General features: G+C 38.9%; 1 protein-coding gene across 1 annotated transcript in view; it reads right to left on the reverse strand.

Annotated features, from left to right (window-relative positions):
* Positions 1–262: 262 nt before the first annotated feature.
* Positions 263–21,568, reverse strand: part of zbtb16b (zinc finger and BTB domain containing 16b) — a 32,479-nt gene continuing 11,173 nt past the window's right edge. Inside the window, 5 exon segments of the mRNA XM_028464201.1 lie at positions 263–3,453; positions 5,903–6,070; positions 8,240–8,333; positions 8,335–8,404; positions 20,518–20,611. Of these exon segments, the coding sequence (XP_028320002.1) occupies positions 3,224–3,453; positions 5,903–6,070; positions 8,240–8,333; positions 8,335–8,404; positions 20,518–20,611 (656 nt within the window). The 3' untranslated portion in view covers positions 263–3,223.

A 21,568-nucleotide genomic window follows, 5' to 3' on the forward strand; every position in this document is an offset into this window, starting at 1 on the left:
ACAATTCCAGCTCTTATAGGCAAACAGTTCTGTGCTGAACGCAGCCTGCAGAAAAGAAAAGACAAAAGAAACATGGTGCATAAAATAGTAGATTGTTTTATTCTTTTTTTTTTTTTTTTTTTTTCAAACCATGCCACTGAACACTGACGCATACAGAGTTGTGCCTGAATCCACACTGAGAAAACACTTTCACGCACAGTGTTACAAAGCTTGTAATGAAGAGGGATTTTTATTTCTTTTTTTTTCTCCTTTTTTTTTTTTGTTTTTTTTTTTTTTGTTTTTTTACTGCACACATGGCAAGAAGAACAACCCTGATTGGACACCAGGTCGAGCTTTGATCTGGTCCTGAGGTAGACAGACATTGACGTAAATCTAAACAATGCTAATCACATCCGTGTAGGTCACATCAAATAAAAGACAGCTGCATTATCACAACAACATAGAAAGATCAAAGAAAAAACAACAAACAAACAAACAAACAAAAAAAAGAAAGTGCTCTATTTCTTTTGGTCCACCGAGGAAATCCTTTTATAGTGCATGTTTCATGTCGAGCGCGTACAGTGAATGTGTAGTTTTTTTTTTATGGCACTGGGCGTTTATTGGCTACTTAAGAAGGCATTAGTAATGCCTGCAGATGCCACGATCTGCTCTAACACACAGCTTTTCATCCAAAGGTCTCACTTCATTATCATTTCGAAGGGAACAATTCAAGACAAGCAAGGTTTGTTTTTCTTTTCTTTCCTTTTTTTTTTTTTTTTTTTTAAACACTAAAATTGCTTGTAAATTGCATCAGAACGTTAGCCACGATCACAGTATGTTGCTTCCAGTTGCAATTGTTCAGACAAAAGTGAATCTACATGGCAGTCTAGCTTTAACTGAGAGACAATAAACAAACACCCAGGAAACAACTATACAAACAGCACAGACTCATGTACTCAAGGACATCAATGTTCTACATTATAAAAGAGGCACGAGGGAGGGATCTTAATCAAATCAGAGACTTTATAAAACACACACACGCACACACACACACACACACACGTCAAGATGTTTCTCAAATGTAAACATATAGCAAATTACCGTAATACAAAAATACAACATGTCTCGATCTATCAGGCCCGTGTTAGGCTCACATAGAGGAATAACAGCTCGTACATTACAGCTACACTACGACTGACAACAACCTGCTCAAAGTAACGGTCAAGAGCTTCTCTTCATGTATATATATATGATATATATATAAAGAAAAAAACACAATTCAATGTTTTCTTTAATTTTTCTTCTAGAAAGTTTTGACTCTGGTTTTTATAGGACATCTATATATAGTCAGTGATTAAAAAACTACACCTAAAAGCCATCGCATGGGGCTTGTTGTGTCTTCTTTTTCTTTTATTTTTTTACACGTCGTTGTACGCCATTGTACACCATTTAAATTCTCAAGTGTGTGTTTGAAAAATGAAAGCTACCGACGTATGTCAGATTTTAGGTGGATTTTTTTTTTTTTTTTTTTTTTAAAGATGCTGTAAAAGTAGAAAGGGAGGTAGAGCTCGCTCTACTACTAGAAAATCATCCCAGGAGACGCAGTCCTTGTGATGGGAAGTCAGCACATATTTGGTAACAACATATAAATAGCAAAAAAGGAAAAAAAAAAAAAAAAAAAACACATCACAAGACACTAAATTAAATTGTAAGCCTGTCACCTCGAGAAACAAAATGAACACTCAAAGCATGAAAAATAACACAATTAAAAGAGATCAAGCATATGAGGTCAAAACGTGGCAGCTGTTCAAGTAAAACATGCAGGAAGTAAACAAATTCAAAAATATAAGAAAATCAAACGCAGGAGAAGGAAAAAAAAAAAAATCAGGAACAAAGGTGTCACTGAAAAGAAAATGTAAATGCAAAGTTCAGCTAAATTAAACCTCTGAGGGATTATTTTCAGGGATGAGGAGTCGGGTCGCCTGGAAGTCGTAGCGTTCAGTGTCCTGTTCACACTCAGGTCATTCTGAGGCCAATCACAGCTAATGTAGCAGTACAGTTAACAACGATGTTTGGGAAGAGAGGATCTTTTTATGTGTCTTTAAGACATATAATTAGAAATATCATGAATTAGTCTTTTTTTCTCAAAACAGGATTTCTTTGTTTGCTTTTTCTCCCGAAATCATCACATTTGTGCAAAGAACTGTTATTTGTGGCAGTGACAGGAGAAAATCCCAATGTACAAAGAGTCAAAATCCCAGTCTGATTTATGAATAGAAAATAGAAACATTTCTTACAATTTGGGGTTATCATGATCAATGTTTTGGTTAGGCATTTGATAAATAGTATGATGGCGTATTAGGGCTACGTTAAAATAAAATGACAATCTGGGCACTATGAGATTAAAATCGTAATATTTTGAGAAAACTGTTGTAAATTTAGGAGATTAAAGTCATAATTTAAGATAAAAGTCGTAATATTTCAGGATTAAAGTCGCAATATTTCGAGAATAAAGTCGTAATGGAGAATGTGGAGCATTTAGTGAGCTTATACCTCTCTTTAGGTTACAAACATGGTGAAATACTGAGTCTTTTTGCCCATCATAACCACACTGTTATCAGTTTAAGGACTTTAAAGCAATTTTGGAGACGTTTGCGTTTGTTCCCAACGAAAGAACCACATTGATGGTGATTTGGAGTAAATAGCCTCTTTAATGGAGGAGGAAGTGGCTGGAAGTGGTTGATAAGGTGTTAGTTGCGTTCACTTCAACAGGGAATCGTTAGTTTACCAGTTTGTAAAGATACGGCTGTATTCTCATAAATAACGACTATTCTCGCAACATTATTACGTTAATCTCAAAATATTACGACTTTAATCATGTAGTACTCAGATTTCTTTTTATTTTAATGAAGTCCTAATACGCCGTTGGAAAATAGAAAATAATTAACACTGGGTCATTTTTCTGATATGGAATTGGAATTTTGTCTGTTGGAATTTTCTCCTCCTTTGAGCTTTAATTAGTGGCAGTTTTAATGCAGATACACTTTTCACTTTGTACGTATTTCTCTCACTTTGCTGACTCCATTTCAGCAGTTTGCACTTTTCAGTATACAGACAATTATTCACAAACACTTCTGCTTAAAGTTCAGCGTGATAGTAATGACCACTTTCACAACAAAAGAGTTACTTGCTGCGAGTACATTTGTGCGTGAGACAGTGTTTGCGCACCGCGTCCAAGTCCCGCTCAGACGTAGCAGACGTACAGGTAAGTCTTTTCTATCCTCCAGTCCGCAGGCACGTCCTCGGGCTTGTGGCCCTTCATGTGCTTCTGCATGGCGGCCAGGCTGGGGCAGAAGTCCTGGCAGATGGTGCACTGGTAGGGGGACGCCCCGTTGTGGGTGCGCAGGTGCTTGATCATGGCCGAGTAGTCTCTGGATCGTTGGTGACACAGCTTGCACTCAAATGGCTTCTCACCTAAAGAAAAAGTTACCAATGTGGTATCAGTGATACACATCTGGAGCTCAGTGTGTTTCAGATAAAAGGGTTAGACTTTAACAGCTGAACTGCTAAAAAAAAATCCTAGATCTCAATTGAAAATCTTAATTCATTACATAATGAAATGTATTGAGAACAAAATTACGTAAGAATGATCAATGGAAATCAAAATGATTGCTCTATGGAGGCCTGTATTCAGAATCATATTCAATCTCAGTGAAATATATTGACTCTTCTCCACCTCTTCCATTGTCCTACCCTGAATCTCTCTTCCCTGGTGTGTTCCCCCCTCACCAAGGTGTAACTGCTCTCTCTTTTTATGTTCTCCCTTTATCAAACTGTATCTCACCCTTCATTAGGGAGGGCTGGTGATGGTCATAAAAAAAGTCATTCTCAAAATAAAAATGGAAAAATCAGATTACAGACTGACCTAATATCTGTGGAATTTCCTCAGGACAATCAGAATGAGGCTCAGTAGTGTGTGTGTGTGTTCTCTACGTGTCTGTATGCACTCTCTACAACACCTGATGTGCGCCTAATGAGGAGATAAATGTTCTCCTGAGGATTCTCCTCAGAGACCTGGATAAAAGCATCATTCAGTCTGTGATTGGACGTGGCGCTGGTGGATGAAACGGGACATGATGTCAAACGTGTGCTGGATTGGGTTCAGGTCTGAGGAACAGGCAGATCAGTCCGTAGCATCAAAGCCTTCATCATGAGGCTTTGCATTGTCATGCATCAGAAGTTTGCACGGTGGACACACTAGTCATACTCAGCCGCCCCCTGATGCACTGTGAGTGGAACAGAAATTGCCCTGGGACTGGCTTCAAGCTAAAAATCAAACATCCCCTTTTCAAAACAAAAGCATCTCCTTTTGTTTTCCATTAGTTTTTTAACGCCTTTGAAAATAGGGCTCTTGTTGACCGAGTTTTGTCAGTAGCATAATGGCAGGACTCCGAAAATCTCTAAAATGTCAGAATGAAATGTGTATATGTGAGTTTTATGGATCAAATAACCACATGTTGAAATTAACAGAGATATTAAATTAACAGAGATATTTAGCCTCAGTGTGCTTTAGGTTTTTGTTGTAGGTTTGAAATGTATCTTGGGAAATTTGGAATTATACTTCAGTGCGAATGGTCATCATCCTCATCATACTAATAGTACAGTATATAGTAGACAATATTCAATAAAGTTAAATTCAACTTTATTTATATAGCGCTAGCTACAACAAAAGTCATCTCAAAGCACTATCCAAATATAAACTTTGTAATACAAATATGTACTCATTGAGTGTGTAATGCATAGTACAAAGTGTGTCATTTGGAACACAGCCCTATGTCGCTGTCCTCAAGCTGCGTTCAATGCATTTCAGAACTATGGTTTAATTGAGCGGGGGTCACCACCTGCAGTCAGAGACCCTACACGTTAAAGTCTCTCTAAAATAATCAAATAATTTGTCTAACGTCCCAAAACAACTATAGCACCTGTGCAGAACCACATGTTGGTGGTAAAACTGATTAATAGCATTTTAATACCAAAAACTTCTGGAAATAAAACAATATCCACTACGTTCACAAATGAATTACCCCTGTTAATCCTGTATAACTGAACACAGTAATGCAGGGTCTATTTATGTCACTTCCTTTAGATATTAAATGTGCTTTTTTTATGATATATGCATTTTTTTTGTAACTTGAGCCCTGTGTCATCTCAAAGCCTTACATGAATCACTTTGAATGCCTTGTTGCTGAAATATGCTACATAATGTTGTTTTTGCTTTGCTGGGCCAATAAAAGAAACATTAATCACACAAACATCACTTTTATTGTAATTTGTCTGAATTTTCAACTGATAAAGTTCAGCATCAGTGTCACAGAAAAAGTGAAATACAGTATAGACTGTGTATTAACTGGGCTGTGGACGCCTTCTCATGCTTCCTGTAGTGGTGAAGGTACTGGCAAACAGAGAAACTACCTGTGGAACCATTCCTTTATAGGGGACGTCCTGCTAATTTCCTCTCATTTCCACCTGTTGTCTGTGACCAGCAGGTGAAAATGATTTACAATCAGTGTTGCTTCCTGACTGGACACGTTGTTTGTGTTCCTTTGATTTTATTCTTTAGTCTTATATTTTTTAGCCATACTGCAATAGTTTGAATATTAAAAGCAAAGCCTGGTATGAAAAAAAGTGCTTTGAATGGCCATGTTTTTTAATATTTTATACATAAGAATTTTTCTTGTCTCTCTATTTCTTCTCTATTACGTCTACACATGAACAACATCTGATCAAATGAGTTTACACTCAACCTAATTTTACATATGTTTTTTCCCTCACACATATTATGTGCTTTTATTCTAAATGGCACAACATTATGATTAAAACACACGTTTGAGCTGTAGCAGTTCCCTAGAAACGCTGCTCTCACCTGTGTGTACCCGGTAATGTGTCTCCAGCTGGTGCTTGAGGCTGAACCTCTTCCCACAGCCGTTACACTCGTAGGGTTTCTCTCCAGTGTGGATGCGTTTATGGCCCCTCAGCGTGCCGTCGTCTCGAAAGCAGCTCCCGCAGAATTCACACTCAAAAGGATGGTCGCCTGTAAGCAGAACCACGTCACCAACGGTAACCAGGAGACACAGTAAAGTACCTGGAGTGAGTTTTAATTGTAAGCGCTATCAAAAGATCATATAATATGAGTTTAATACGGTTATAGTCAATAAAAGTTCTTTCAGAGCAGCCAGGAGGAGGAAAAAAGGGCTCGTTTGTACGAGATGTGAGAGACGAGGAAAGGTGTTGTGACAAAATCTGTGACTCGACAAACTAGTGGCTGAAGTTCATGGCTGTGTTCAAAATGGCATACTAACATATTACTCATACTAAGTCTGATGTAAAAATTAGTATATAGTGTGTTCACATTAGATAGTATGAAAAGACTGAGTACGCGAGAAATAGCTGGATGTATACTATATCGGGGCACACTGGTCATACTCAACAGCCCCATGATGCGTTGTGAGTGGAACATAAAATGGTCCAGGGACCGGCTTCAAGCTAAAAATCAAACATCTCCTTTTCAAAATAAAAGCACATCTTCTTGTCTTCCATTAGTTTTTAACGCTTTTGTAAATTGGGCTCTTGTTTGGAAGTTTAGTCAGTAGCACAATGGCTAGTCTCAGAAAATCTTTGAAATGTCGGCATGGAATGTGTTTCTGTGAGTTTTATGGATCAAATGACCAGATGTTGATATTCTACTTGGTCACTTTCTCGCTTAAAATGTTTTCAGAACTTTCAAAGGTGGAGAATCAACAGAGATGTTTTGCCTCAGCGTGCTTCTGGTTTTTGTCGTTGTGGGTTCGAAATGCATCTTAGGAAATGTAGAAGTATACTTCAGTGGGAACGGTCATCATCCCAATACTCCTAACCATACTTAAAGTATATAGTAGACAATATATACTTATTGTGCAGATTTTCCTCCTGGCTGCTAAGATAAAATAAGATAAGATAAGATGAGATAACCTTTATTGTCCCACAAAGGGGAAATTTGCAGTGTAGATAAATAAACAGCGTAATCAAAAAATGGAAGATATATACCCACACATGGGCTTGTACACAGTACTAAGAGAAATAGGGAAGAAAATAAAGTAAAGATAACCTGACTAAACCTCTAGTATTATATATGATCGTTTGATAAAGCTTTTACCCTTTAAAGGCTGAGTTTATCCTATAGCACCTATTTGGCCTCATGGGTCAAATTGTGGCACAGGCCCTTTTTTGCACTTGCCTGCATATTGAGCAGAACAATAATGTGTTTTCATACGTGGCTAATGTTGCGACACAAGGACATTCCTTCTGGCCCGTCTGCTAATAACTAATAAACGTCCTCTGGGCGTGTGATGCTCTGTTTCCTATACTGTAGTTAATCTATCTGTGTGCTAGGCTGAGGGTTTGACTCATCTCCAATGACCTATGTGCCTCATTATCTCAGTGTCCACAGCAACAGCCAAGTCAGAGGATACATTGCTCTCCTCATTACAGGCTGATTCTCCCCAATCCACCACCACCCCCCCACACACACCACCCCCACCCCACTGTGGAGCAGATGACATTTACAAAATGTTACTTCCAAGCCGAATGGCATACAAACAAGATCTGCTGCCACGGCTAAAACTCTCTTCACTTCTGTCTCTTCACATCAATTATGTATTTCTCCTGTCTAGACATCAAGCTATCCTGACAGCTGGGAGTGTTATTTAAGGTAAAAGAAGAAAGGGGGGGACATCTTTTCAGTAAATATCTCTCTGTCTCCTGCGGCATTGAGACTCACCCTCGGTAGAACACACAGACAAGTCATTTCCATTTGCTTTTCCCTCAATATTTATTTGGATTTCCTCTATCATTTCGGATGAACCACACAAGAACTGACAGCCGTGAATTGCACAGGCCCAAAGGCTGTCTTAGAACCCAAAATATAAACAGGATGAAATTGCTCAAAATATGCACCGGCCATAACGGTACACTTCTGTCATCGGAGAGGTGAATCACCAAAAGGAGAGGAGTGAAGAGGCGAGGGAGGTTGTGTGGTGGTGGAGTGTGGGTGGGTGGGGCAATGCAAAATGAGAAATGCTTAAAGCTAATAACCTGAGGTTATTAACCCATCTACCAAAATAAACACAGCTTTTTTTGTCTCCTTTTTTAACTCGTACGTGTTTTTGACACATTTCCTGACAGGAGGTGACAGCGTGGATCACAAACCGTATCCGTGTCTTACCCGTGTGCGAACGTAAGTGCCTTTTGAGCGTCGTGTGACTCGGGAACGGTCGATCACAGTGGCTACAGATGTAGCTGTGCATGCCGGCGTGGACCCTCCATGTGCTGCTGAAGGGCCTTCTGTGTCTGGAAGCGCTTCGCACACAGCAGACAGAACACCGCCATGGTCGGTCCCTGGAGAACACACAAGGCACAGACGCACAGTTATTTCAGTCCCGTACACAGACAGGGCCTTAAGTGGGAAACTGGGTCACTTCAACTTTGTGTGAGGTCCTCAGAGGGAAAAGCTTCTTTCAAAGAGCAAGTGCCTCTACCTAAACTAACTCCGCTAAAAGCCGCAGGCACTTTTAGCTGCGAGTCTTTATGCGTGCTATTTAAAAACTATGAAAGTCATTGTTTTCTTTAAGAGTTTTCCCCCCACACACAATGTGCAGCATGCCAATCATACAATCAATTGCACCTTTTCCTGGTGTGTTAGATGTGTAATTGTTATTCTCTTCATTCCCTATCAGGAGTCAGCTCCAGTCCCTGTAAAGTCCTCTGTCTCTGCTGTGCTCAACAGCAGCTGATGTGGCTCCACCCCAAATGATGCCTACACTACACACTCTGTGCAGAATGTTAAGTAGTGATATCAAGCCATTAAAGGCAGGACTGCAGAAAAAAAAAGAAAACAATCCAGTTTAATCCTGTGTGTGACCTGGCATCTCTTTGGGGCTGCTTTCCTGTTGCACGGAGTGTGCAGTGGAATACAGATGGTGGCGAGGCGCTGGCTGGGGTAGTTTAAGTCAAAATTGTGTTACGTGAAGAACAGCCATTGGCTGTCATACAGTCATCACTTGATCCACAAGGCTGTGTGTGCCAGCTCTCAAATCCTAGTCTGGCATTCTCACTGATGCAAATTCATACGTGTGGCGAGACCAGGAGGAGGTGGAGGAGGTGGGGGTTTTGTATGGAGGGGGGTTAATCAGCAGCGTTAGACACAATGTGCACGTCCCAAAGAGTGAGGCTTTAATGTGAGATTATGAGGTCCTTATTCCTCTGTCTGCTCAGGCTGCAGATCATTTACAATGCTAGCAGGTCCCGTTGCTCCTGACTCAGATTCAATCAGACATCTCCAGCGGAGGATCATTAGTAAACAGAGGACTGTGCCAGCACTTCATTGGAATTCAAGTGGGGTTGCTGTTGTCGCATTTAAAATGCAGTCTGATGAGGTCCACTAAATCAAATCATTTGTTACTGTTATTGAAGTGCCTTGAGGCAACTGGCAATTAAATTGGAATTAACGCGGGGAAAGGGATACAGCACACTCATACTAAGAGGAAGAGTGTCAGACGTTCGCTTTAGGTTCAATCAAGTTAACAGACATGTCTGTTGAGAGGAGGAAGAAAGAAAGAGAAGAGAAACAAATCAAGTAAATTCACATTTTTAGGGGCTAATTCAACAATCACCAGGTATTGTTTGGTTTGCTAATCCACGCATCAATGTCCGCTCCGACAGATAGAGACTTTTTGACGGATGCCGTTTTTTGAGTTGATGGCAATGATTAACAGAGAGAGAAATACGATGAAAGACATTCCCCGATCTTAGCAATCCCACAGGGAGGTGATCTGCTGGAATGAACTGCACCTGTTCAAAGGCTTTAGCTGCTGGACTCGTGCACAAAGAGCCCACAATAAGGTTTCAGGCCCTCATTGACCAAGCCCATTAGTCATAGGCTCCTTTAGTAACTCCTACAATCCCCCGTCTTTATGTTTCCATCTAATGACCACGGGCCTTTCTCACCCACGGATCACAATATTTTAGGTGTAGACAAAAGAACCACCACCCCCCCACCCCCGTTCCCATTGGCCCTGCATTCTCCCACTGCACTTAACCGCTGACGCGTACAGGAAACCCTTTCACCGTCTCAGCACCGTCATTGTCTGCGTGAGTCATACCAATCTAATGCCCGTATGGTGTGCAACAGAGAACTGATTGAACAAGAAATGGCAAAAGAAAAAAAAAGGTGTCTGCATGACCTGGAATAAAGCAGTTTTTTGTTGTGAAGTATTCACAGCAGCCAGCAGGGGGGGTGCTTTCTGTTTAAGGTTCCTGATATCAGTGGTTCTCAACCTTTCAGCCCACGACCCCCAAAATAAGGTTCCAGAGACCGGGGATCCCCACTGTACCTGAAGGTGTTGAACACAGACATAACAATGAAGAACAGTTACGTGGAGACAGGGACCACAAGTGGGAATAAAGGGGAGGGGCCCTATGAATCCTTTATTTATTTATCTTGAATAATATCTACTGTTATCCAGGAAGTTTCTTATTATTTGGGCCAGAGTACCATAGTCATCTTTAAGATGTAAATCATTGTTTTAATCAAAAATAAAATGGGTTTAAAGTGAGCAAAAATGGTGGAAAAGGTGGTGAAATGGGTTTAAGTGTCAGTACTGGAACAATTAGAAAAATTTAGTTTAAATTGGCAAATAATGGGCATGACAAAGCGGTGAATGTGGTTAAATTGGCAAAAAAAAAATAAGCATGAAATAGGAAAGGGTTTATAAGTGCTGAAAATGTTTGGAAAGTCAAAAAATGTGCAGAAAAGGCATTGAAATTTGATGAAGAAGTGGCAGAAATGAGAGTAATGTAGCAAAAATGCATTAAAAGCTGCAAAAATATGACAAGAAAAAGTGATGAAACAAGGTTTAAAATATGGCAAGTTTGGTATAGTTGCAGAGAAAGGGTAAAAACCAAAAAAATTGTCAAATTGTCTAGAAAAATATTCTTAGTTTCTTAAGGCATCTGGCGACCCCCTCCCAGTGACCCCAAGGTTGAGAACCTCTGCCTTATATTACCATAGCTTAGTGCTTCTCAAACTTCAATACAAACACTAAATTTAACTAATCACCCACATACAAAAACAAATGTAAATGTCCAGTAGGTGCAAAAATACAGAAAATAACAAACATTGTTTGCAATCTGTGCCAAAGAGCTTAAGAAAACGAAAACAGGAATAATGAACAACAAGTAACATCACATTTCATAATGCACGTAACGTATTTCATAACTAAATCAATTAAACTAATCGCCTGCATAAAAAACCAAATGTAAAAGTGCAATCGTCAAAAATACAGAAATAACAAAACAATCTGTGCCAAAACATTTAAGAAAAAACAAACAACTAAATTAATTCTTTAAGTGTGTTTATTGTTCAGTAAATCATTATTTTTGCCACCTTAGTTCCACGTTACATTTTGTTCCTAGTCGCATATCTAATACAGTCTAATAATTTAATGCTCATTTAATTTCTGCTACATTGTAGGCTTCTCATTATGACTTCCTTTGTGTATTTGTGTTTGTTTAGTGTCAATGACGAAAGGCATTTAAAGTGTCCTCCTGTTTATCGTGCCCCACCTGTCATGTCTCTGTTCCTTACCAGGGGATTCTTCTGGTGGGGAATGGTAGATACCTCAAAACTGTTTTAATTTGACTTTCTCCACCCATTGTAACCATTACATATAGTAATGCTTATTTCAACGCAGCGTGCACGGTTTATTTCATAGTTTGTTTTCTTCCTCTGCTCTGAAAGTTTAAAAGCGCCGTTTCTCTGTGGATGTAAACCATAAACTCTCACAGATGTACACCCTGATCCCTCTGTCACTAACAATACCCCAAAACTTGAGAAAAGAGACATGACACAAAAAAAATTCTGTCACAGGAATCTCACTCTTGATCTCAGGTTGACACACGCCGTGACATCAGCTCGGCAAGTCGTTTGGGTTTTATTCTTCACATCCGGTGCTGAAAATAAAAATACCAAATGATATCTTGGAAGTGTAAACAAAAAAACCCCTTCCCCACCTTTGGAGACGAGGAAGTGTTTGTTCGTGTTCACGGTGGCATTTCGCCTCTCTGCGCTCTGTTAACTTTTCAAACAAAAAGGATTTGCAGTCGTAGAGTTTTCCAGTAAGCTTTAGTAAAAAAAAAAAAAAGAAAAAGTGTAGAGGAGCTTCTTTATGAGAGAGTAAAGCCCTAAAGTTGGCTGTCAGTGCCTCCTGCTTTCTCACCCTTCACCAGACAATGGGCTTTGGATTTGGGCATTAAGGCACAGGATGACCCCTGACCTTTGGCCCTCAGTGGGGTAAATACCATGTAATCAATGGTATTTCACTAAGGGCGGCAGAGTTGACAGAGTATTGTCTCCAATGTGTGGGAGCTCTGAAAGCCAAAAAATAATGATTTACTTAAAAGCAGTTTCAAATCCAAACATTTACTCGCGCATTGCATCAGCATCGCTGTCAGTCCGCAGCAGCCGTAGGTCACGCACACACACGGAGCATTTCTGCGAGTAATTCCATGTGTATACTCATGTGATTCAACACGGTCTGTCTTCTTCACGCATCTGCCACTTATTCAGTCCCAACTGATCTGGGAGACCATCCAGGCTCTCACGCTGCCTTAGAAACAAAAACCATGTGTCTATGGCAACCAGATAGGATCACGGTCCTTGTTGGGGTGAAGTGTTGGAGCTAATCCGTTCATTCACAAATAAGCGCAGCCTGTTTCTTTTCAAGCCACAAACAAAAGTTTTCCCACCCTGAGAACCTGCGAGCAAAGCCCACAGCAAACTGAACAAGAGATCGTTATCGTCGCAGATCGCAAATCTGTCGGATTTCTCCAGCGCTTCTATGAGTCTGCAGTCCACTGATTAAAACCATTAATGAAGAGGGGAAAAAGACTACAGTAACAATGTTGTTGATTTAAAAAATGTACTTTTTTTGCAGACTAATCTCCTGAGTTAGCCTGATGTTTCCAAATACTTTAAAAATACCAATTATTTGTCTCGTTTTCTGCAAAATTGACATTAAAAATACACATTAAAACAAACATATCATAGCAAACAAACATGAAGCAACCACTTATGTACCGGTACTTAATATTTAAAAAAAAAAAAACTACATGCCTTATGAATAATGATTTTGTTTTCAATACGACAGGAACAAGACAAGTAAAAGTGTGTTTGTGTTTAAAATCTAAAGAAGAAAAAAAAAAAGCAGCCCCTCACTGTTGATGAAATAATGAAGCTAAAAACCTGGCAACGTTTGCTGCCCAAAGAACTGCCTTTTTTAAAAGGCAACAATGTTGGTTTTTACCACAAAACTCTTTTAAAAATTCATCTTTAGAAAAAATACAAAATATTTAAAAGCAAAGAGCGACAAAAGGATTATTTCCACTGGTCCATGAATGTAAAAATACCTCAATAACATCTGTATAAAATGTGCTATACTAATGAATTTGCCGTGCCACCTTGTAGTGTTGACTTCGACAGCATGTGCAGACAAAGTGAAATAATAAATAAAATGCCGTGCTTGTTTCTTAAACCTGGAACAAGGCAAATATGACGATTTGATGTAAAACACAGACTTATTCCCACTACACTGAACCTCTGTAGCTCCAGCCCTGTTTCCCTTTAAGTAATCCAATTCCACAGTCCAGAAAACATCATGTCATGACAATTTTGTGGCAGAAAACACATTTTTCACACCGGGTTATCTTTCCTGGTAATCCTTTTTTTCATTTTTATCAAAACAAAAATTCCCAAAAACTCTTAAAAAGCTGATTGATTCCACTCAATTCTAACAAATTAGCTGCTAATAAATTAAGAGTAGATTATAGTCACGTATATACCAAAAAAACCTTTATGTTTGTTAATAACCTCACATTTTAATGATATACAGTAACTGATCGCCAGCTGTATTATAACCACTGACAGGTGAAGTGAATAACGTTGTCATTAAATAGAATATATTTTCCAAGTAAATAAACAATATCTCAATGTTTTTGGAGCCAGAGAAATGTGTAAAGACTGGAGTTAGTTTGACTGGAGCCAATCTGTGATGATCTGTTCCATGAGTCAGAGCTAAACTAAACTCCATCTCTTCTGGAGTGTTTCCAGTCTACAGAGGCCAGACGAATATATCCAAACTGGTCCGAAGATGGTAAACACCGAACCAGTGTTTGGGGGGGGGGGGGGGGTTATTTATTTATCTGAATAATATCCACTGTTATCCAGGAAGTTTATTATTATTATTTGTGCCATAGTATAAAATCATCTAAAAGACGTAAATCATAGCCGGAAATAGGCACCGGCAGACCCCCGCGACCCTGGAAAACAGGAACAACCGGGTCTGAAAATGGATGAATAGATGGAAGATGTAAATCCTTGTTTTAATCAGAAATAAAATGGGTTAAAAGTGACCAAAAATGGTGGAAAACGTAGTGAAATGGGATTTTAAAAACCACAGAAATTGGTTTCAAGTTGCACATTAGACTGATTAGAGTGGTAGAAACAATTAGTTTAAACTGGCAAATAATGGGCATGACAAAAAATAAATGTGGTTAAATTGGCAAAAAATAAACATGAAACATGGTGTGAAAGAGGTTAAAAGTGACAATAATGGGTCAACATGATGCAACATTAAGTGGGAAAAGTGGTGGAAAGGGTTTGTAAGTGCCAAAGATGTCTTGAAAGTGGAAAAAATGTGCAGAAAAGACATTGAAATTTGATGGAGAAATGGCAGAAATGGGAGTAATGTTGCAAAAATGTAATAAAAGGAGCAAAAATATGGCAAGTAAAAGTGATGAAACAAGGTTAAAGTATGGCAAGTTTGGTTGTAGTGGCAGAAAAGGGTAAAAATAAGCAAAAAATAGGCTTGAATGTTCAAAATAAAAAAATCTTTCGTTTCTTCAAGGCATCTGGCGACCCCCTCCCAGTGTTTTGCGACCCGAAGATTGAGAACCGCTGCCTTATTGCATCCACCAGTTTGAAACATGATGGCATTTTAAATGGTGGCCTGGGGGCTTCTGCTGTGTTTAGTCACGGCGCTGCTGCTGCTATCGCCCAGTTTAACATCCACTGACATGTAGGCCACGTTATGCCCTGGACCTCACATGACCCTGTGCATCCATTCTACTACTGTATGTGAGAGGCACATACACAAACGTTACCTTAAACAACCCTTGGTCTGCTAATCGAGCCAAGTAAGGAACGAGCCACTCAATAATTAATGCAACAAGCGATACGTAGCTCATGTTTAACCACCAGAAGGGTTGATTGAGGTTTCATGCACACACGGGCTTGCTTCGATTACTGAAATGTTTACAGTATTCCGTGTAATAGTGACTAAACTTGATTTTGCATGAAATGACAGGGCATCACGAGGCTTTATTTATCCGTCACAAAGTGCAAAGAAACACTGGAGGCAAAAATTTTTAAAAAAAAAGGCAGAACAGAACAGAGCATGGTTCAGTCTGGTTTAAGGCTTATAGGAATTACAGCTGGGTATTAGCAGGAGGGTGCAGTACGATGATGGACATGTAATTAGGCGAGCTAAAAGGTCTGCATTAAAAAGGGTTGCATTAAAAAGCCGTGGCTGCATCTGAAAAGGCTGTGGGGCTGTTTAATTAGGCTTTGAACAGAAGGTAATATTATTCACTTGATGAATTATGGCTGTAATGTGTGGAAACACTGCAGCTGCTGTGAGTACACAAAGACAAACACGCTTGTGGTTGTTTCCCTGTGGGCAAGGTGAAGAAATGAAAGGTTTGAAACACGTGCAGTAAAGGTTCTCCATCGATTCGTGTTTGGGATTCACACCATCACCCATTACTCATTAGCCACGGTGCAAATGATCAAAGATTATCCATTTCAACAAAGAGTTAATTGAAAATACAGTACAGCTATTAACGATCTCGTCCAAATTTGTCCTAAATATTTATTCTTTCCAGAAACTCACAAGCAAAGAAGTATATCTTTTTAGTAGATGAATACTAAAAACCTAATGATTATCACCCCTTACTGTTTCAAGTCATTTTAGAGCAGTGGCTTCACAAACTTTTTCTGTTGCGCTCCCTTTGAAAATTGTAACATTTTCAGCTCCACTCATCCTATAGGTAAAAAAAACAAACAACAACAAAAAAAAAACACTTATATTAAGAAACGTTGTTACTATTCTTCTTCAAAATATATAAAAGTAACATAAAATATACAAGAGAACAGTAATAACGAAGTTCTTTCAGTGCAAATATTCAGTTTTTCATGCTGAATGTTCAGCAAGGTCGTTCTCGTGCATCCCACCATCGCCCCTGTTGTGACCCCATGTCATGATGTCACCCCTCATCCCCTCCAGATGGCGCACCTGTCAGTGTGGGAACCACTGACTGTATTATGAAACACTTTCTCCAAACTTTATTCAGATAATGGTACTGACCAGTGATATATCCCACTAAAGTAGAGGTACTGTTACTTGATTGAAATTGGACTCAAGTACAAGTAAAAAGTAGCACAATTACATAGTACTCAAAGTAAAAGATAGTTACTTTCACCCCCCACATTTATTTTTGGTAATACATCTTGCCACAGTTCCCTTGCATACAGTAAACATCTCATGTATGGACTTAAAAAAGAAGAGACTTTCCACGAAGGCATCTGTATAAAAATAAAAGGTTTGTCAAAATGTGCTTAACTATTTAAAAAAATAAAAATAAAACAACACCAATTAATTCAATTCAAAATAATGAAAGGAATTACCTATTAAAATGAATTATTAACAACACAATAGGTAGAAACCCCAACCTGAACCCAAGAAAGTGGCTCAGCGAACATGTGCAATTTTGTGATTGTAGTTGGGTCTGTTTTTCACAATTTACGTTCATTATTTTAAAACAAAAAATAATAATTTACTCAGTTTTTTGTGTGTAGAAACGCAACAATTTACTTCTTTTAAAACATACTTAAACACAAGTAAAATTACTGATTTAGAAATATACTCAAAAAAGTACAAGTAAGGTGAGTATTTGTAATCTGTTACTTTCTCCTCTGGTACTGACCCACCAGTTGAGAACTATTATTGCACAGTCATGTTTAAGCGAAAGCACATTTCTGACGTTTTAAATCATTGATATCATTGAACCCCTGAGTGCTGACTTTCTGTAGCGAAACAAACCTCTTTGTTTTTACGAGAGCAATTCGGAGGTTCTTTTTTTTTTTTTTTTTTTTTTTTAATTTCGAGCTCTCGCAACTAGGTCAGAGGAGACTATGACAGTGCTGTGGTGTAAGGAGTAAACAGCAGCACATGATGTTGTTTTGCTCCCAGTCCTGGCACCTAAAACAAGCAGCAATCCTCCTGCCCTCAGGAAGTCCTCAAATACCCCCTCCCCCACACACTTTCCCGTCTATGACCACAGTCCACCCCCCTTGCTTTGATCTCTGACTTGTGCAACTCACGGCCGTTCACCTCTGACATATTAAAATGGCCAAAGAGGCTTTCACTGTAAACGAGCCTCGCAGCCACTGATGCCAAACTGCCTCAGGTTAAGGTCTCCCAAAAGAGGGGTTTTTTTATCCGTCTCCAGAGGAGGTGGACAGCAGCAGTGCAGCTGCTGAGGTCTGACAAGTGTTAATCTGCTAAAGGAAACTCATTTGGCTCCATGGTTATACCACATGGCAAATTAAAGCCAGAGTTGTGCAATGGCTACTGATCGCCTCCCTGTGTGTGTGTGTGTGTGTGTGTGTGTGTGTGTGTGTGTGTGTTTTTTAGAAGAGGAAATAAAAGCCAGGTGACTCACGAAGGATAAATCTTTGCAGTGAGTATAATCTGTTTCGTAAATTCCCCCAAATAACCTTAACCCGGCTGATTGAATTACCTACAGTCTGCGATGGTCGTCACGAAAAAGAGTCGAAACGAGTCATGCGTCACAGAGCGCCAAACAGGGATCATTACAAAATGAGAGCGTAATGCCCTCCTGTCTCCTCCAGGGACGCTTGCCAAGTTGAAACCAAAGCTCTGGATGTTTACAACTGGGCGAGATGAGGGTAGAGACCAGTGGTGGGCATGGTTAACACCCCTCCCTGTCCACATCCATTAACTATTCATACTGTGTGCGCCACCTGCAGTAACAGTTACAGGCCAAAGCTCCAGAAAACGGGATCGCCTTTCTCTGACAGTAACAGAAACGCTTTGGACGCCGTCCGGCATCACTTTTAACATACTTTAACAGTTATTCCTGTTTGTTTTCTATTAGGGTTGATCTTTTATAGTTTAGCTTATCGTAACATCACGTGTTAATCTTTAAAAAAGACACATTTTTGCTCAGGACAACATTTTGTTCTAAACTTTTGTGATTAAAAATGAGATGAAAGCATTTTTATGTCCCTTTTTTAGCACCTATTACAAATATGGTCTCATGGAATTGAAAAGGAGGAAAAATAGAGCAAGAATATAGTAATTCCAGCAAAATTCTTTTTGTCTTCTTTTTTAATAGTATGTTAAGGTTCCAGTCATTCAGACAACTGTTACTTAGGAAATTCATTTTGATCTCCTGACATGTTTCGACTAACAACTGCCAGTCTTCGTCAGAGGCATCTTCTGATCACTTTGATGTTTCCTTTGATGTTTCATTGACTTCCACGTAGTAATTCCAGGAACAATTTCTGTTTGTAAATTTTATTCTCCTGAAATTACAACTTATTTCTCAAAATATTACAATTTTGATCTCAAAACATTACAACTTTAATCTTGACTTTAATCTGAAAAAAATTACAATTTTATTAGGATACGACTTTATTCTAATAAAATTACAACTTTATTCTTGAAATATTATGACTTTAATCTTGAAATATTATGACTTTAATCTCATAAAATTACAACTTTATTCCTAAAATATTACAACTTAAATCTTGTAGTGCCAATTTTTTTTTATTTTATGTGGCCCTAATACGCCGTTGTAACTGTGGCTCGAACTATTGAAGAAATGAATAGAAAAGTGTAGTGGTCCCATTAGAGAAGAGCCTATGATGGGAACTCATCAGTGCTCAGATCTAAATTGATAAATGACATTTTATTCTACATCATTCCAAAGGAAAAGGACTAAAAAATAAATAAATAAAATGAATACATCCTCCAGCATATGTTTGTAGGCTATTTAATGTCCATAATACAATGTAAGACAACATAATCAGCAGCAAAAACAAAGATTTCAAGCCCAGCTATAGCTCACTGTGTGGATTCTCTCCATTTATGTCGGTTTTTAAAGCGCGTCTGAACTCAACCAAGCTCTAAACGTAATGTGAATACTGTGAGTGAAGCCCGATCTGTTGAGTTTAAAATGTGAACGCGAGGGAAATATCAAACAGAAGGAAGTGAATCAAAGAGGCAGCTCAGATTCTCTTGCTCTCGACAGTGGTTTTCTGTAGCGTAAAATATTTAGACACATTTGAAGGATCAGCTGGGGACGACGACGTCTGGAGTTCAGGAGGCTAACAATTAAACTTTAACAAACTTAAAGCACAACACATGTTTCAAAGTGGATGGATCGTGTGTGAAGTGGAAATTAAAATTCAGAAACCGACTTTAAATGCAGACTTTAGTTTAGTGTCTGATAACAGCCTGGCTTTAGAGTCGGCCTTAATCGTTCAAAATCGGGTTTACTGAGAGAAATCCAAGGCTTTAAAAAAAAAAAACACAACAACAAAAAAACACACCTGTTTTGTTTGTCTCTCTCTTGATTTTAGTGCTTTTATTTCTTTTGTTTTACACCTAGCTGTCTGCTGTTTATATATTGCCTTGTTTGTCTTTTTTATCTCTTTTTTTTTTCACTCCTCAAGCAGCCCTCTTGCTAACTTTGATAATGACTTCAGATCCTGAGGCAGGTTGTTCCACGCTCTCAGGAGCCCAGATTGCAAATCACTGCCCGCGTTTGTGCTGCAAATACAAATTCTCCCCAAAAGAAATACGAGATAGTAAGAAAAAATAATAAAAGACAGTTTAACTAATTCAAATACCACCTGTTCGTTAGTGTCACACAATTATTTGGCAAGAAGTGGATGTAACAGAAGCTTTCGAGTGATTCGAGGGCAAAGTATTGACTTGTTGACTTTGTGCGAGAGCGAATAATTTCACAGTGAAGGTGAAGATAGTGCGTCTGTAAAACTGTAACTGTGGGTTCCGCGAAGCCGCAGCTGCTGAAAAAGTGGCATGCAGTGGGTCGGGATGCCAGCAGATATTAGTGGGTGATATGTGAGAGGGCCTCCCACCTTCTCTGCTGATAAATTATGGAGCATCATGACAGGAACAGTTTAACCCAGCCAGCATGACAAGCAAGTTCATTCCCACCATCACAAGTCTGGCTGTCACGGCTCAACAGCTCAGTGCATGCTGTCCAGGGTAAACACAAACTAGGCTATGTGTGCGCGCGTGTGTGTGTGTGTGTGTGTGTGTGAGAGAGTGTGTTTATGAAGTACCTGTGTGTGTTTGCCTGTGGGCTTCCAGAGCGTCCTCTGAGGAAAACGTCGCTCCGCACTGATCACACACCAGCGCCTCTGCAGGAGCTGTAGACACAATCAAACTCATGAGAATGCATCATGATCCCAAATGTGTTTTGATGATTGAAAAAGGTACTGAAAAAAGGAGAAAAAAAATGATGCAACAGTAGCGATAACAAGGGGGATGAGTTTCTCTCTGCTACGACTAGAGATCCACTAATGAAATGGGCCGATTTTAGCCATCACAGGTTAATCACACAATGGGTGATTAATCGGTGGATTAACCTTTCCGATGCGTGGAGATTGTGTGTCTCTGTGCAGCTTTCTGCATTACAAGTTGCCATTTTTCAATCGACAGTAATGATCACAAAATGATAACACTGGGAGAGGTGAACGAGTTCTTGTTTTATTTCTTTATTCGTGTTTACTGTTTGAGATTTCAGCAACTTCAGATTTTAATATATATATATTTTTATGTTGCATTCCAGAAGTTGAAGTTGAAAGTGTTTAATATCCTTTATTTAACCACTCAAATAAAATGTGTTCACATAATATTAGAGAGCAAGAGTGTGATATGCATTTTTAGTGTTACTTTTTTTTCCTTCTTTTTTTAATGAGCTTTAACATTTGACACAATAAGACAAAAAAAAAAGACATAAAGCCAGGCACTAAGTATACATAAAAATACAGTACTTAATCCAGACTTTATCCTGAAAACAAGTAGACCTGGATAAACAAACCAACACAAAACGACTACACATAACAACAACATACAGAATACAGTGTTAACAATGAGGATATTAATATCATAGTAAAATATCCACAATTTAGTTGTAGAATGGGGGTCATCTAAAGTTGTAAAATGTATGTAGGTTCCCTGACACTTCATAGCTCAGTTTTCCAATACATTTTCTTAGCCAAGCGTCAAATACAGGTGGGGCATCAGATTTCCACATTTTCTTCAAATTACTTCTCTTGGCAATAATAAACATTTTTGTCCTTCTTTTCCAATGTGCTAAAAAT

The sequence above is a fragment of the Gouania willdenowi genome, chromosome 13, assembly GCF_900634775.1.
Source record: "Gouania willdenowi chromosome 13, fGouWil2.1, whole genome shotgun sequence".
Classification (NCBI taxonomy): Eukaryota; Metazoa; Chordata; class Actinopteri; order Blenniiformes; family Gobiesocidae; genus Gouania; species Gouania willdenowi.